This window comes from Anser cygnoides, chromosome 1 (assembly GCF_040182565.1).
Source record: "Anser cygnoides isolate HZ-2024a breed goose chromosome 1, Taihu_goose_T2T_genome, whole genome shotgun sequence".
Classification (NCBI taxonomy): domain Eukaryota; kingdom Metazoa; phylum Chordata; class Aves; order Anseriformes; family Anatidae; genus Anser; species Anser cygnoides.
Window position 1 is genome coordinate 148,271,492 of NC_089873.1, and position 18,164 is coordinate 148,289,655.

The 18,164-nt window shown below is 44.0% G+C and overlaps 1 protein-coding gene across 12 annotated transcripts in view; it reads right to left on the bottom strand.

Annotated features, from left to right (window-relative positions):
* Positions 1–16,555, bottom strand: part of MCF2L (MCF.2 cell line derived transforming sequence like) — a 161,612-nt gene extending 145,057 nt beyond the window's left edge. For 5 of the 12 annotated variants that reach the window (XM_048077873.2, XM_048077871.2, XM_066990511.1 and 2 more), the window contains exons 1-2: positions 16,434–16,554; positions 8,467–8,665 (exon numbers count right to left, since the gene is read on the bottom strand). In XM_048077873.2, coding sequence (XP_047933830.2) covers positions 8,467–8,644 — 178 coding nt within the window. In that variant the 5' untranslated portion in view covers positions 8,645–8,665; positions 16,434–16,554. Of the gene's footprint in view, positions 1–8,466; positions 8,666–16,433 lie in introns of all 12 variants that reach the window. The other 7 variants (XM_066990513.1, XM_066990512.1, XM_066990514.1 and 4 more) reach the window with 3 other exon arrangements.
* Between the last annotated feature and the right edge of the window lie 1,609 nt (positions 16,556–18,164).

The following is an 18,164-nucleotide window of genomic DNA, read 5'->3' on the forward strand; positions in this document are numbered from 1 at the left end:
TTACAGAAAGCCCACGCAGGTTAGATGCATAACCCCTGCTGAATTTCAATTACACTTCTGCTTAGCCACTTTTCCAATTTCTTTGGAGCCACCTGAGGCAACAAAAGCACAAAGGTACTTATGTCAGGGACTAAACAGAATTGACAAAGCTTTCTTACTTTGGTGTCATCAATTATTTAATATTTCTTCTTGCATGGAGAATATCTAAAAAGTGAAGCATGATTTAAATCAAAAGAGAAAGTTTAATTACATACAGAGGTATCACAAAAGCTATTAATTTCAATGAGAAATTAAACATTACTGCTTCATCTTCAGAGTAAATGGCAAGACATCTATAACTTTATAACATTAAAATATAGAAATGCAAGAAAGTTGTATTAGTTTTTACTAGTTAAATATTGCTAGAGAATAATTTCATACCTCACTACTCAACATAAAAATGCTTTCACTTGAGAAAACTCCAAATTTAGAAAGTAGAAGGAAGTGCAACAATGCTGCGTACAGTACTTGGAAAAACTCCTAAAATCCTTCCCAGCTCTGGGAAATTCAAAGAAAAAATAAAGATGCTTTCATGCCTTCACTATGGCTGCAGATGGTACAACAGGTTCCTGAAGATTATCTTAGTGGCCTGGCCAAAAAAGAAAAAAAAAAAAAAAAAAAAAAAGAAAAAAAAAGGAGAGAAGATGACTTGCAGTTAATAAGGGCTCAGAGTAATTTCAGGCAACACTGTTTACCACCAATTTCATTGTTACTCAAAAAGCTGCATTCTTTCTCTGTTAATTTATGGAATATCCATACAGGCAAGAAAGCAAACAGCATTTGGAGTGTTGGGATCGATGGTTTCAGGCTCTTTGGGAGAAATAGGCAGAGAAGGAGGAGATGGGGTAGCCCTGGATGTTAGGGATTGCTTTGACTGCATGGAGCTGGGCAAAGGTGATGAAAGGGTCGAGTGTCTCTAGGTAAGTCAGGGGAAGGGACAGTAACGCAGACTTTACGTTGGGATCCTCTTACAGGCCACCCAACCAGGATGAAGAGGTAGGTAAAATATTCTATAAGCAATTAGAAGTTGCATGACCGCTAGCCCTTGTTCTCATGGGGGACTTCAACTTCCCCGATGTCTGCTGGAAATACAACACAGCAGAGAGCACACAGTCTGAGATTCCTGGAGCGTGTGGAGGATAACTTCCTGACACAGTTGGTGACAGAGCCAACTAGGGAAGGTGCCCTACTTGACCTGTTGTTTGCAAATGAGGAAGGACTTGTGGGCGATGTGATGGTTGGAGGCCAGGCAGGATTCATTCACGGGTACTGTAGTCGCTGGCAGAAGTGCAGGCCAAGCCGCTTTTAATAGTTTATCAGCAAATCCGGCTAACCGGGCAGAGCCCAGTTGACTGAAGGTTTCAGCCTGGAGAAGAGAAGACTCCGGGGAGACCTTACAGCGGCCTTCCTGTACCTAACAGGGGCCTACAGGAAAGCTGGGGAGGGACTTTGTCAGGTGGTGTAGTGACAGGACAATGGCTAATGGCTTTAAACTAAAAGAGGGTAGATTTAGATTAAACATTAGGAAGAAATTGTTCACCAAGAGGGTGGTGAGGCACTGGCACAGGCTGCCCAGAGAAGCTGTGGCTACCCCATCCCTGGAGGTGTTCAAGGCCAGGCTGGATGGGGCTTTGGGCAACCTGGTCTGGTGGGAGGTGTCCCTGCCCATGGCAGGGGGTTGGAACTGGGTGGGCTTTAAGGTCCCTTCCAACCCAAACCCTTCTGTGATTTCATGAATGTGATTCCAATCTACAAGAAGGGCAGGAAGGAGGATCCAGAGAATTACAGGCCTGTCAGTCTGACCTTGACTAACTTGCTGTCCTTCTATGATGAGATGACCCACTCAGTAAATAAAGGAAAGGTTATAGATGTTGTCTACCTGGATTTTAGTAAAGCATTTGACACTGTTTCCCACAGCATTCTCCTGGAAAAACTGGCTGCTCGTGGCTTGGACAGGTGCACTGTTTGCTGGGTGAAGAACTGGCTGGATGGCTGGGCTCAAACTGCCACAGTGAACGGCGTTCAGTCTGGCTGGCATCCATTCACAAGAGGTATTTAAGAGAAGTGTGGATGTGGCACCAAGGGGTATGGTTTAGTGATAGGACTCACAAAGTCAGGTTAATGGTTGGACTTTATGATATTAAAGGTCTTTTCCAACCTAGATGATTCCATGATTCTGCAATGCCATGGAAATTCATCATGTGTGGCATTGAATTATATACGTATATAGGCACACATACATACACACTCTTTCTCTCAAAGTTATTGCTGACATTACAGAAATACCTCCCTGTAGCTCATTTTTCAGCTGGCAATGCCTTTTCACACTAATAGAGTTTTTCTGCACTAACTTCTTGAGCTGAGTGCTGCTAGCTGAACAAGAATTTATTTTAATATATTCCATATTTGCTGTAATTCCCAGGAAAGAAGGAATTACAGTAAGATGCTTAATATTAATTTCATTTAAGAGGCTAGTTAACCTGCACTGCTCAAGACTTAGATGAAAATCCTGACTAGACTCCTGCCGATTTTAATCAAGCTGGCATTTCATTGCTCTATTACTTGTAGCAGAAACACAAAACAGATGAAGTTTACCATGCAAATGTTCTCCTTTTCACGTTCTTAGACAGGTTATTCCAATTAGCTTTGAACACATCTAATTCTGAGGAGTTAAACTATGAATTTGTCAAATTCCTTCAATAGAAATTCAGTTTTAGTGAAAAGCAGGCCTTTTAGCTAATAAACATATACAAACATTTGCTCAGACACGTGTGCTGAATCTGACAGCAGTCCCAGAGTGGTTGGGAAAGGAACGGACCTGTAAAGAGATCTGCTTATAAAACTGAGTTCTGTTGTAAGAAAATAGCCTTGAAAACTAAGAAATATGAACTGTGCACACATAATATATATCTTAATTGGGCGTGCACCTCATATCAAATTACTAGTGCCAAATAGAAAGCTCAACACGGATATACTTGAAAGATCCCAAAGGAAAATCCAGCCAGTCCTTTAGTGCCAACCCACTGCCATCAGGCAGGCAAAGAGAAGTGTAGCGCCAAACACCCTTCTCTGCCAACAGTTAGAGTAATCCCAGTTTTACATTCACCAAAAATAAAAAAGATTCCGAGTTCCCCCTTGAGCATTACATCAGATACCACCAGTGATAGCGATAGCTCCCAGCTCTGTACCGGACCATGTATCCCTAAGTGGCTTGTATATTACAGCTTAGGGACTCCTCATCGGTTTATTTTTAAAGGCAAGAAAGGTCACGGGCTATTTAGCATCTGTGTGGACAGCTTCAGAAGTTTTTAACACCATCTTTGTTCCACAGAAGACGTACCAATGTTAATCAGATTACACCACGATGTTGTCACTCATGGTAAAAGCAGTCTTTTTGGAGCCGCATATGGAATTCTAAAACAGGAATCTCTGAACGCCTCACAAATTTTGTCTTGACAAATTGTTTTAGTTTATGAAAAAAAAAATCCCACCAACAATACTTGGTATGATATTTATAGCCTCATTATCTACATATACTGGTTAGCTGTATTACTCTAGCTTGTAAGTAATCTGCTGAGAAAGCTTTCTGTTAAGGAGTTACTTGAAGTATGGTGTAATGTGTACAGCCTTGCAAATTAAAATTCCAATACAATTTCAAGTATGATACAACATCTTGGGCAATGTAAAACAATTCCAAGAATAAAGGATTTTTGCCAATATATTGTATAAATATATGCATATATTGTATTTTCTCCTCAGAAACACAATGATTTAATCCTGTCACTCTTTTAGCTACCATCAGAATCATCTTCTATCTCTTATATTTTAGTTAAGACTTTTAAAAGGTTGTATTTGTAGACATTAAGGAATAGAATGGACTTGATTGAAACAGCATTAGCTACTGTTTTTCTGAATAGATTCACTTAACCTGTAACAGTGCCATTAAAATAATGAATGCCTACAGTGTTTCTCTCATACAGTACTACCAAAATATTTTATTTATGCAGTTGTGGCTAGCAGCAGTGGGGGAATTAAGGATTTCAGGGTATAACTGGAGTTGCCAGGATGTACAAGTGTTTAAGAGACTGTTTGTTTTGCCTTTTTTTATCCCCCTCCCCTTCTGACACGGGTGATAAGCTATCAGTGGTCTTACTAATGTAACTTGAACAAACTATTCCAGACAGTGATGATCTAACAAGTATATAATTCAAAGATGACCATTTCAGTAATGCCATTCAGTAGGACCGTAAAGGTGTTTATATATGCAAAACAATGCAATTTAAGACTTTGAGATGATACCAAGCATGTTTCTTTCCAAGAGCATGTGAATGTAACAGAGGAGCATTTTGAGTGCCTGTGAATGCGACACCTGATGATTTGTTTTGCAGCACAATTACAATTGTTAGAATTGGCATATCACATATTCACCTATCTTTTCAGCTGCGTTTTAATTTCTCATAAAAATCTTAATAATCATTTTAAATGGCAAAAAATACATCCATTTAATAATTTAAAATGTTTAGAAAATATTTTTTACTTACTGAGTATGTCTTCTCAGATAAGTTTGGATCAAAGAAACTTCAGATTTCAGGATCAGCAACCACCTGTATACCTGATTCTTCAAAACCTGGGCAGTCATGATAATCCCCGTTTTTGTAAAATCTTTGTTTGTAGCACCCTCGTTTCTGTTTGTTACAACAACAGCAGTTATGGTTCCTAAGACATTACACTAGAAAAATTTTTGTAACACAAATACTGTAAGGTTCCCCCTGCTTTACAATTGCTTTAGCATCATGGCAGGAGGTTAAAAAAAAGTGTGAAAAAAATCACACTCCAAATAAATCTGAACTGAAGAAAAAGCAAACAAGCAAGCAAGCAAACAAAAAGGGTGACAACTGTTTCAAGGAGAACATCTTCAGAGGAGAATAGCTCCAAGCAAAAAAATGTTGATATGTTAACACGCCTCCAAGCACAACGCTCCTGAAGTCCTGTACTGACCAGGTAGAACAACAGAACAGGCACAGAGAAGTGATAGATGTATCGGATATATATATATATATATATATTTTTTAATGATTCATGATTGTCTTCCACAACTGCATCCTTTCTCCATGCTCTTTCTATTTTCCAGCCCCTTCCAAAGAGAAGAATGAGAATGATGTCTTACACAAATTGCATCGAGGCAATAGCACACACAACTCAGTTGGACGCTGTCATTCAGATTGGGTACCAGGGAAAGGTTCTGCACCCAGAGGGTGGTCGGGCACTGGGACAGGCTCCCCAGGGCAGTGGTCACGGCACCGAGCCTGACGAAGTTCAAGGAGTGTTTGGACAATGCTCTCAGACATTGGGTCTGATTTTTGGGGTGGTCCTGTGTGGAGCCAGGAGCTCGACTCGATGATCCTTGTGGATCCCTTCCAACTCAGGATATTCTAGGATTCTGTGCTTCCATCTCGGTTATGCTCTGCTTCAAGCTGCGTTTTGCATGTTCCCTCAGCTATTGTTTTCAAGCTAGGCTTTTAAGCCTTACAAGATGCAAAATGTTCTCCAGCAAAAATGTGTAAACTCCCAGACACAAGGAAGACCTGATCTTAATTATAACTTCTAGAAAACCATTGCAGTAAAAATATTGCTATTAATATAGTATCAATAGCATAGCAGATGAGTTTCTAGGGAGGGGGAGGGAACAGAGGCGTTAAAACTTCAGCAGCAGTAACATATGGTTTAACTAAGAAGAGCAGCGAGATGCTCTCCATCCCGCAGTATTATTAGGCTGCATGGGAGATTAAGACCCATACATTTGCTTACAGAAGCCAAAAATAGAGAAGTGAAAAGACTCCAGTAACATTGCTACAGCAGTATTTTTTTTTCTCCAGCAGCATTTCTTTCTCCTCTTCTTCCCACCAGACTGTGGTGCTTGGCTTCACAGAGCAAGGCACTACAGCTTTCTTTACCAATCACAAAAATAGCAGCTTCTTTTCCTGAGAGAAGTATCTGAACAAGTATCAGAACTAAAGCAAAACAACCACCCATCAAGTTTAACTACCCAACATGCAAATTGCCCACTATATTTACCATGTTATGCCACTGTAGTTCTTTTCAGAGCAGATTCTTTCTAGCAGTCCCTCGATGAATTCAGAAAATATTAACATGCAGATTGTATTAATAAAGAACCATGATTTCTTACAAGTCAAAACTCAACAAAATGGCCATAAACACAATGATTCATTCAATCCCTGATACTAGCAACAATATCAGTTATGACACACGAAGAGCTTTCAGACTGAACTTAAAATTCAACAACTTTACCAGAAAATTATCTGCAACGAAGTTTCTCATGCCTAGTTCTAGGAAAGCTCCTTTCCTGGTCTACACCATTCTCTTCTACAAATTGAAAGAAAACAAATGTACATATTTCGAAAACTATGCCCCACCTTTTCCAGGCATAAAGAATAGTATCAAGTGCATTACAGTTTTGATCAATGGCCTCCAATTCAGTTGTCAAGTCAGGCATGGATGTAAACGTCAATGAAAAATCTACATTTCTGCTACACCTTGGACCAGGAAACTTAGTCCAGGACCTCTTTAACTAAAAGAGGCTTTTACATGGACTCCAGTGGCAGAAAGCCAGCAACCATAGCTAAAAGCTGAAATAAGCATAGCCTAGTATGTGCAGGTTATTACAGGTAGTCCCATGTCTACGTAAGTACGAAAACCCGCTCAGTTCCTGGTCTGCTTTCACTGCATTCACTCTGATCTGTGCAGTTTATGAGCTTCCTTTGTAGATCAACCACTCAACCTTTGATTTGCTGTTACATCAACAGAGAATACACACGTACCTTAGTCTAAACCTAACACAGCTCTACCACAAATTTCTAGAGAGGAAGACTAGCAATTTTCCATTTTAATCCTTTAGATGACAAGACAGAACTACATTTCCTCTAACTTCATACTCCAGGCCTGCCTTCCCAGGCCTTGTTTGTTTGTTCTTCCATCACAGAAGTGTTGCACACGAAAAAAAATTCTCAAAATCTCCTAGCCTAGCTCAAAGCACTGAGAGGAGTACACCCAGGCCACTAATAGCAGCAGTTTGTTTCACTGGAGATTTTATTAATAATATGCTAGAGACTTATACAAGCTCTTAAACAGTCTAAACCTTCTCTGCAGAAATCAAATGGGCATTTCCCTATCCTTATTCTATTAGATATGGACAAGAAGAAAATGAAACCACGTAAGTGTTCACCTTCTCCCTTAATTCACAAAGATATCCAAGATCTCCACCATAAAAGTCAGAGTATGCATTCTCTCTCCATTCCACTTTTCTCTTTTAGTCTAGATACGCATGATTTCCACAGAAGTAGTATTTCATCAATCTCTGACCATCCTGACATCTTTCTCTGGAATTTCTGCAAGAGTTTTTTTGCATCTTTCTTTGTTGACCTCAAAAGAAGTGTTGCATCCTGGTTGAGACCTCACTAACACATGAATAAAACATTTACTCTAATAACTGCTTCCTTCTAAGCCACAGCAGAATATGAATTGTTTTCTTCTGTACTAGCACCAGCATCATCAGCTCATCGAGGCTGAAAGAACCACTTTTTTGCTTTTATTACAAAGGAGTCATATCCTGCCTTGTAATTGTATAATAAATGCAAAACTGCATTTTAGTGGATTTCACCTTTCCGGTTTTGGATCATCTTTCTAGCTAAAGAGGTTTGCATGAATATCTGCAGGTATTTTTTGATCTCCTAGGAGGGTTGTTTTTTTTTTTTTTAATTTAATAAAACCAAAGGAATATGTATTAATAAAGATCAATTGCTATCAGACGTAAAAGGTTTATCAAATTACAGCATTATATTCCACCTACATTTGTACCAAGGCAAAGGCCACTTCATTCAGATATGAAAGTAACAATCTTCTTCATAGGTAAATACAACATAGTACTGGAAAAAATTAATTCTTAATCCTTGTCACTATATACTAGCACTCACTATATTTTTCTCCTGCTTACGGATCAAAGCAATAAAAACAGTATGATAAAGTGCAGAGGTTTGTGTTCTTGCTTCTCTGAGCAGTTTCTCTAGAGCAGGATTTTAAAACAGGAGGGAAGGTAGGTCAGGTTTCTGTGGGATGACTATTTTTTGCTAATCAATTACTTTATGCAATTATTTTAATTCCTTATGACAAGGATCAGTACTCCTGAGTAAAAATCTTCACTCTTCACTGGATGCTACTAAACATTTATTTTTGTGCTGACATCGCCCTCCTCTGAGTGAATATTTGGCTATTGCTTTATTTTATCCCCGCCCCGTTCTCATCTCAAGTGATGCTACACCATTGCTAAAATTCTCAAAGCCATCGGTCCCCTCCTTAGTACAGTTTGGCAGCCAGCAGGACAGTTTTCAAAATACAACATATTTTTCTCACCTGCTGTGCTTTCTGGCACCTCCTGCTTGTCTCGCACAAGCTGCATGATGTCTGACACCACAACCTGATGGTTCGTATCTTCTTCTTTCTCCTCATTAGACTGATTGCCCGTCGCAAAACAGTTGCAGCTTCCAGTTTCTTTGCACGGGACCAACCTCCAATACCAGTAGTCAGACATGAAAAGGCTGTGAGTTGATTTCTGTAATTTGAAAACAAACAGAAAATCATTTGCGGCAAGAAGTGACAAAAAAAAACCAAAACCCTACCTACTTAAAAGGAAATCCTCAAACATTTGACAGTCATGTACAGATTACTGGTACGTTTGATTTTATTTGAAGAAAACAAGAAATAGGAGGTTTATAATAACCATATGTGGTGTCGCATTAGTAAATAATAGCTATTCATGATGTGTATCCAAATAAAAACCTCAAGAGACCCCCGTAATAGGTCCGTGAGCAAATCAGACACACAAAAAAACAATATACAAAAATCAAATTATGTGTAATCTTAGTATCAACCGTATAAAGGCAAAAAATATAAATATCCCTCTGTATTTTCAGCAGAACAAGTCAATATTTGTCTTTAAAACACCCTCTGAAACCCAATTTGACTAGGTGAAAGAACACGAGCTGTCAAAAAGCAAAACAACACAGGGATTATAAACGATGTAACGCTTCCCACAGTACGGGGAACTGAAGTTACTGTTAGAAATGTTAATAAACACATTAACTGAAGGAAGCCTTGACACTGGAAGCGTGGCAGGAAGGAGCGATAGCGCAGACCGGTTTGGTTTGGCTTCTGACCGAGCGCCCGGGGCCTTGGATGCTGCCCTTCCTGAGCAGGAGCGAGTGGCAGCAGCGCCCCGAGCCTGGCCGGAGCTCATCACCAGCCTGATTTGTGCCCGCAGGTAAGGGAGGAGCTGCGCCGAAACACCTGCAGGTTGCTAAATTTGCATACACAAATGCCAGGGAACCTCCGTGTTTTTCCTCTTTTACACAAAGGAAAATCTCCCCTTCCTGAAGCTGCAGATAAATCGACAGCGACTGCCTCAGCTTGCCAAACGCTTACGATTGCTGATCTGTGTTTGGGAATTCTGCAAAGTGCTGGCAAAGTGTGATTTCTTCGGGAAATTACACCTCATCCACACCGGTGGATTCCCCTCTCCTCCAGAGGGTACACTGAAAAAAAAGGCCCCAAACCACTGAGCCGCAACAAACTTTTCCGAGCATACCTAGAAAACACCAAGCCCACGTGGGGGAGATGTACATCTCTCCAGGTAAATGTAATGCTTTTTGTATGCATGATCTCCACTTGTTCCAAAACCTGGTGTTTCTAGGATAGCTCTGTTTCTAACTGCTCTAGTACAAGCATCCCTCTGGACCACAGATACTAACCAGGATACATGCAGAATTCTCTACGTTGCATTTAAAGCTGACAACTTTATAGTCCTGAAGAAAGTCAACTCCATCAAAAGGCAGCTTGATATAAGAGTTCTGCTGTCTGTTTAAAAATAAACAAAAAGAACCAATCTCACATCATTTAGCAACTGTTTTACCAGGAATTGCCCAAGGACTGTAGCATCTCTGTCTCTCATTAGAATTCTTCAACAGGACAGAGGATTTCCTGTTAAATCACTGTGCTTTAAATATTAGTGCAAGGTGCATCATCTTCTTACCAGTTCAAAGACAGCCATTTCCTTTTACTTCTACCCAGTGGCACAGCAGCTACAATTTTCCCTTTTCCCGTTTCCAGACTTCTGAGGCTTTGCAACATTTGTCAGGGGTCTGGTAATGCAGTTAAAAGCAAATTGCTTGAGTTCTTCTGCAGCTGCCTTGCCTTACGCGCCCCGCACACGCATCCTTGTTTTCACACAGGCAGCAGCAAACTGTTTGGTTTTGGTACAGCTGCACTAAAGCACACACTGCTTGTAAATAACAGTATTTACTTTTACGCTGCATCTACTTCTGCAAGCGTATGATGTGCTATATGCAACTGGGAAAAAGTGTGCACACGTAATGAAGCAGCACGCACACCGGAGTTTTAAAGAAAGAAATACTTCACAGCACTTCAACAGATTTTTATTTCAGTTCTGCGGGATTTCTTTCAATTACCCATGAGACATGAAATAGATTTCTCTTCTTAAAGCCACTTAGCAAAGGTTGAAGTTTTCTGGTCCTGAACTTCTTTTTTTCCCCCCTAGAAAGCAAGAATCTGCTCTGAAAGAGAAAAAAATCTCAAAGTTGCAGTGGATTTTCCCCCCACTCCTATGAAAGGGGAACCAAAAATGCATGTGGATCTACGCTTGAGTGATCAGCAAATTACGAATAAAATTCTCATTTATTGCCTTTCGTTAAGGAATGGGAACGCCTGAAGATCATCAGAAATAATTATATTGAAACACGCAGCAAGAGACACACATTTCTGACCTTAATTCTCATTTAATTAGGTTTCCTGACCCACTCATTTTCTTGATTTTAAGAGCAGTAACGTGAACTTTTTCAGCCAACAGCTCAGGACCACGCGCCAAAAAGCTGGGAAATGTATGAGAGGGCATAATCACTATAATCACTGCATATGTTTTCCATACTTTTTTGGGAAAAAAAAAAAGGAAAAAAAATAAATAAAAGCACACGCAGCAACACCCAGGGCCTGGCAGAGTCCATGTGGTGGACATGGCAGTTTCCTCCTGCTGTACAAAAAAGGCAGAGCTCTGGTACAGCTCTGGCATGTGCCGTAGGCTGGGAAGGACGCCGTCTCCAGGACCACGGCGGGCGTGCTGGGCACCGTGAACTCCGTGTAAAAAGCTCTGTGCTACCCCCGTGACGGGGGCCAGCTTCTGAGTGACCGCTGGGTAGGGCTCGCCACCCTCCCACTCACTTATCCCTCTGCCCCCACACACTTCACCGAATTTGTTTCCCATCCAAAATCCCCGTTGAATTCAACGACACCACCACAAAGGCAGCAGTTAATAATTACCTTCAGGTGTAGCCCGGCGACATAGGGCACCCAGCTGCCTCACAGGCTCACATCCATCGTCTGCAGCCACGTCACCGGGACAGTTAAATCTGCCTCGCACACCTCTGCACAACAAACCAGGCTGCGCCGGGCTCTTCCCAGTGCCCCTGCTGGTCCCAGTCCAGTCTCTCTTACTAGATTGCTGCTGCTGCTGCTATTTGGTGGGATTTCTTTACCTATTTCAGTGGGTATTTAGGCAGGGCAGTATTTGCAGGCAGGTATATCATGGACATATAAACATATTTCTCTTCGAAGACCGTATCTCTGATATTTTCAGATTATCCTGTGAATTACCTCACGCCAGGTTTAATCCCTGCCGTGTTTTACCACACCTTCATCATTGCTTTGTTTAAGTCCCTAGGGAAAAAAATATACGGGCAAAACTGGTCCTATTTTAGCACCTACTGAGATTTCACACCCTGGTTTTCCATAAACACAATGACACTTCGTTCCAACACCCTTAAAATGTTTAATATGTTACCTGACCTGAACAAGCTGCCTTAAACACGGTCCGTGCTACCATATCGACAGAGGGGGAAGCCCCGCTGAAGGAATGGGGAGCCTATTGGTACGCCTTGCGGGTCTCTGCCCCAAAACTGCACTGAAGAGGACGCCAGCGTCTGCATGGGTCTAAGTCAGGTTTCTTTATTTCAGAATGGATTCAAATACAAGGAATGGTATTTAAACCTACACAATACTGTTCTGATGAGAATACTATTTTAAGTTGATGTATTTGGGATGCAGCAGTCCCTACAGTTTCTGTGCTTTGTGGTACCGGCCGGTTGCTCTTCCCTTTGCACCATACACGGGGAAACCGCAAAACACATGAGGTACATTTAGATTACAGCCTAGATGCCTCCCACCTAAATTCAGACATTAAACTGAGATGCCCATGTTAAGATCCCACTTGACTCATGGCCCTTCAAAATTCCCCAGATTTCATTAATGGGATTTTATTAATGCCTTTTAAACTACTCAAGTTCTGCCTGTGCAGATACTGTATTCCTACTCATGCCCTTCCCAAGTCCTTCCGCATTTTGCTCAGAAAGAGGAGGAAAAGAGCAATAGCATAAAAACCGCGGCCATTCTCCTCTCTATCTCCAGGGCCTGCAGAATACCCTTACATTTTTTTAAAAGAAAATCAATTTAAAGATTAATTTATTTTTCATTTGGAGCTTTACTGTGATCAACATTTAAATTGGGTACTAAGAAGTCCTTCAAGATAAACGTTCTCATTTTTTATTTAAAAGGCTTCCACGAAGCATTAGAAATCATCAGTGGACTTATGTAGGAAATGCCAGTTTCAAAGAAACTGCAAGACTATTTAGCAAGCACTAAACTGAGGCCTCTTCAAAGGAAGAAGAAAATCAAACACATTTAATAAGAGAAATGCTCTCTTATTAATTCAATTTTTCATCTTACAGGCAACCATTTCTCTTTTGAGGAACACTCACAAGTTTAGCTGGAAGTCCCTCAGCTGTCTTTCTTCCTCCTCTTGGGGCAGCCACACAAGAACATTTTATCGTTTGTTAGTTATTCCAGAATCGTGTATCGGATTTTAAGAGATCTAACAAAAGGAAGGAGCAGATAAACACACATCACATCATCCCTACAGCACCCTGCAGGTACGTGACAGAGTAATATCACATAAACTGTCAAATTTTGCTTCCATTTCCAGAGCTACAGGCTCCAGTAGGCACTGTGCTGGTCCCAGACCCTCACAGCAGAGCGCGAGGGCAAGGGAAGAGCTTCTTGCAAGTGTGACATGAAACACGGACAAAGCTGGAACTTCCTCCCCACCAGCTGCAAGCGTCCTCATGTGAACCATATCTCAAGTCCCTCAGAAGTCTGGACGTGATACAAGAGGCATTTCCACTTCTGTCCATCACAGGAAAAAACAAAGGCCCTCAAGTTTAGTAAGATACCGGGCCCGTGAAGCGTCTTGCTGTCCGTTTTGTGCAAACTTCATGTCCGTGGAGGTGACAGACCTCCATTTTCAGTGAATACAAACAATGAAAATCAGACTCTGAGCAACATTAATGTGAATGTGAGAAAAGCACCACCTTACGGGGTTCTTGTTGCCTAGAGATCATTATTAGCAAAACCATTTTTTCCTTAGTCTTTAGAACTCCCACCAAGCCACCTACGTTCCTGAAAACTGAGCTTTCAGAATTAGGCATCTACATTTCTTCTCCTCCTGCCCCCACGCTGCAAAGTTGTCGTTGCCACTCGTTGCTCGTCCCATCCCTTAGAAGCCAGCTAACCACACCGGCCCGAACACGGCGTGACGCGTCGAGACTCTGAAACACAACGGAGAGCAGCTGACGTCCCTTCAGAGCTGCTCGTCTGTATCTGTTTCCACTTGGATCACACTTCCGAGATTTTTCCTCAAAACCCCAGGGAATGACAAGCTATGCCTCATTTTTAAAATAAGCCTGACACACAAGAGATGCTGAGAGAGCTCCGCAGCACTTTGTGCAGGGTGAGGCGGCTGGGTGCTTCACCCCGTATTTTAAACACCGACAAATCTCTCCTTGTGAGACCTGTTCTCATGAGAAGCCTGAATTTCCAACACACCGTGTTAGTCCTGCACGTGCAAAGCCACAACAAATGCAAGACGCTGCCATCATCATGAAACTACCCTGTGCAAAGGCTTTCCTTTGACTCGGAGGTGCCCAAGGCCAAGCACGCAAACCCTAACTCCTCGGGTAACTCAGCTGAAACAAACAAAATAGACACTACTTTCCATACGTCAGTAAATACATGGCATGTTCTGTTTATTTTGCACTTATTTATCATGGAAACAAGCTCTGGAACATCAGTGTTTGGAATGTCAAAGACCTCTCTCCGGACAAAGCTCCTGGGACAGCGCCTTTGGTCAGCGACCACATAGCGCAGCACGCCCGCGCCCTCCCCGGCTTGGAGGCCAGCGGTCCCTGAGGGATGGCTTGGGTCACCTCATCCCACGGACCCGCCGACAAACGCGTACGAGGTGTCCATTTTCAAAGGGCTCACCACAGAACTGCTCCACGAGTCCCTTCTCTTCCTCCTCCTTCCCGACCCCTGCATGGCAGAGGTCAAAAGCATTTTGCAAGAGCCCATAAAAAAAATCCCGAGCCCCGTAGCTGCAGCGCTCAGCCTTTTACTGTAACCCGCCCGGCTGCGGTTTGCCGAGTCTCACGAAACCTCCCCTGCCGCAATTTGCTGGGCAGCCGTGCAAGACAAAGGAGACCCTTTAGGAAAGGAGCGGTAGGCTTCCTTCTGATCTATCTGGGATTTAATTTGCTGTTGAGTAACCATGCTGAATGCTTCCTAATGAAGTTCTTATAGATTTACCCAGCAGGGTAATTTTGTTAGAAATGGCAATCGACAACAACTTTCATCTTGAAAGGGGCACTGAATAAAGAGTTTTAAGTAAGTGTACATTTTAGGATGATTAAGCCGGTGGCTGTTTTGAACCTCCTGCAGAGCCCCAGCAGTGCACACAGGTGGTTACCTTCAGGACTGACTTTACAGATATTTTGTCATAAAACAAACAAACAAAGCTTTTCTACGCAACCTCTGTAACAACTTCTCTATAGTCCGGTCCTGAATCAGTGAAACTTGTCACTTCTGGAAACCACCTGAAGCACAAGAATTTCCTAGTTCAACAGAAGAAAGTTGCGTGGAAGTGCCCCAATTTCCCTACAGAAGGGATAAGGGCAGAAAAGAGGGTTGTGTGCTAGCAGCCAGGCCTGAACCACAAGAAATTACCCATGACACCGACAAGTGCTAAGAGAGTGCTCAGTCCTCTCTACCCTACAACTTTTATCAGGAGCGTGTTCTAGTACCCTCCTGAATTGTGGTCCGAAACAATTTTTTGCCTTGCCCTTCCTACTTGCATGACATTTTTAAACAGACGTCCATTTGCGTTTAACGTTGTATGCTTTGTTTTTCACCACGCTAACCAACCCGTGCTCAGTGAGCGCATTTAAAAACTGAGACCCCGAGACTGAAGGTTATGTTGACTGCTCCGCTCCCCGCTCCAGGAAGGCTGTATGTGTGCTGACACACCCCAAAAAGCAGTCGAAGACCATCATAAAAAGGCAAGCTGGAGGAGGTCTTTCAGGAAATACATGTATTTGGTTTCTTTTTATTTGCTTTCCAAGCCTTTGCTGTTTGCATTCTCGGTCCTTCTGAAATCAGAAGCTCACTTTTAAAAATGAAATAAAAGGCTTGCAAGAGGCAAGATAGTCAGGGCTATCAAGGTAAGAGTTTTACATTCTTTTGTAAGGCTTTCAGGGGAAAAAAAAAATCTTTAAACACATCTTGCTCTCTGACTTTTGGATTGCAAACACTTAAGCCTCCTTCCTCTTGCAGACACAAGAAGAAGCAGAAGTCAGGGGGGAAAAACCCGAGTCTATAAACACCACAAGTGGCCCGTTTGTTTTGATAGCCCAGCCCTGGTGGAAGTAAATAAGCAGCACACGCGGCTCGCTCCCATCCTGCAGCCCGCCTGCTCAGCCGCCGCGGGGGACGCCTGCCGCCGAGCCCGCCCGTTTGAAACATCTTCACTCCAGCGCCGGCTTTGTCTCCGCTGTCGGGATGCTCCCTACAAAACCCAGGGCACCCGCCTCGCTGGGAAACCCAGGGGTAGGGGAGGCTGAGGCGGGACAGCCCCCGAGGCGCTGGCTCAGCATCCCGCAGCGCCCACCGCATCCCTCAGCCTGTTATCCGTGTATTTCCACGCAGGTCACCGCGCTCGCCTTTGTTTCGCTTCCTCTCCTCGCATCCCAAACCCACCGCCGCCACCAAAACCGAGGGGGGAAGAGAAGAGAAGGGGAGATGCGGGACGACCCCCCCCCCCCGGGACAAGACCCAGCCCCGCGGCGCCCACCTCAGCCCCGCAGCCGCCGCCGCCCCCCACAAAATGGTGGCGCTCCCCCGGAGGCGGGCGGGGGGCCCCCACTCACCTCGGCGCCCTGCCCCAGGACCCGGTGGCCGCTGCCGCCGGCGCTCCAGAGCTCGCCCGGGCGAGTGGGAGAGAAGAAGGCAGAGCCGGGAGGGAAGGAGGGAGGCGCCGCGGGGCCCCGCCCGCGGCCGGGTGGGTAGCGGGGGGCCGGCGGCTGCCTTTTGTCAGCGCCCCGCCGTGCGTGCTGCCGGGGGCCGCCCTTTGTCCGCCTCCTGCCCGCCGGCCGCCATCCCCCCGAGCACCTGCAGCGCTCGGTTCCCTCCTTCCCTCGTCCCTCAAGCTGAGGGGGGCCGGGGAGGGAGCCCGGGGGGCTGCGGAGGGAGGGGAGAGGCGGCGGCCGCTGGGAGCCGCTTCCCGCCCGCCGCCGCCGCCGGGTCCCTCGGGGATTTTTTGGGGAAGGGGGGACGAGAAGTTTCTCCGGGGGCATTGAGGCGAGGTACGGGGGCACCCTCAGCGAGGAGCCGCCGGCTTTGGGGCGCTCGCAGCCGGCCCCGTGAGGTGAAGTCTGTGGCTATAGGAAAGCAGCTGTCACCTGCGGGAGCCCTGCCCCGGCTGGGCGCTGTGGTGACCTGCGGGTTAATGGAGGCGGAGATGAGAGAAGGTGATCAAGTGGCCTTCACAGCGGCCACAGGAGACTCTGTTTGCCAGGGGACACTCCGAACTGCAGTGTGCCACAGGACTGAGTAGCCCCGCTGCTGCCTCTAACCCTCTGACCCTGCTACCCCGACTGTGAGACGGGGGATTCTGGAGAGAGATTCGGATAAATCACCATATATTTTTTTCTCTCAGTACCTCACAAGGACGTCTTCAGTGTTGGTTAAAAATATCTGGCTGGTTGACCAGGGAAAAGGGCCTGCTAAAAATGGCATGAAAGAGCAGAGAGAGGACACCTTAACTTGGAGATACTGCCCAAAGCAGCTCTGAAAAAAGAGTCTGCAGAGGACAGAGGAAACATCACTTCTGTGGTCCCCCATGCTGACCGTGTCTCACATCAGAGCCTAGGGACTGACTTAGGGTTTCAAGTACTAGGTCAGACAAGAAGACTGAGCGCTTTTTGATTTAGCGGGATCTTTGCTCAAAAGACGGTACAGTGGTACAGGCTAGTGGTATGAGAACTTGTGGAAGAAATTTATTTCATTACGAATAGTCTTTCGCTTCCTCTCAAATATCGTTTGTTCTGCATTAAATAAAATATACTTATCAATATAACATTGGCTTTGAATAAGGATGCTATATTCCATATATACTCTTGGTTCTGGCTGTGCCAAGAAGCTAGGATGGATTTCATCAGGGAAGCAGTTAACTTTCAGGCAAATGTCAAGAACAGGTGACATTTAGGAGTTCTGAAGACATTAATAAAGTAAGCTACTGAAGCAAACCTGTGCTTTTACATTACAACTGCTGAAGGTGAGAGTGGGTTGGAATGAGGTTAAGATATCCATCCTAGATAAAAGGAGTGGCTTGGGACTCCCAAGAGCTGCAAAACAATCAAGTCTTATGGCTCAGGCAAAAACTGTACCACTGAGCTTCTTCTTCAAATGCAGTATGTTGTGTTTCTCGTGCCCTGGAAATTTGAAAGTGCTATCAATAAACACTGGGGTGGTTTTGCTGATTTTTTGAAATTTCCCAGCTCAAACAAAAGCTGGGATGAGAAAGCCCCAAAGGACCTAATAAATGCTGCGGTGCCAGACGTGCTGTTGCACAGACATCATAGGCAACGAAAGGACAAACT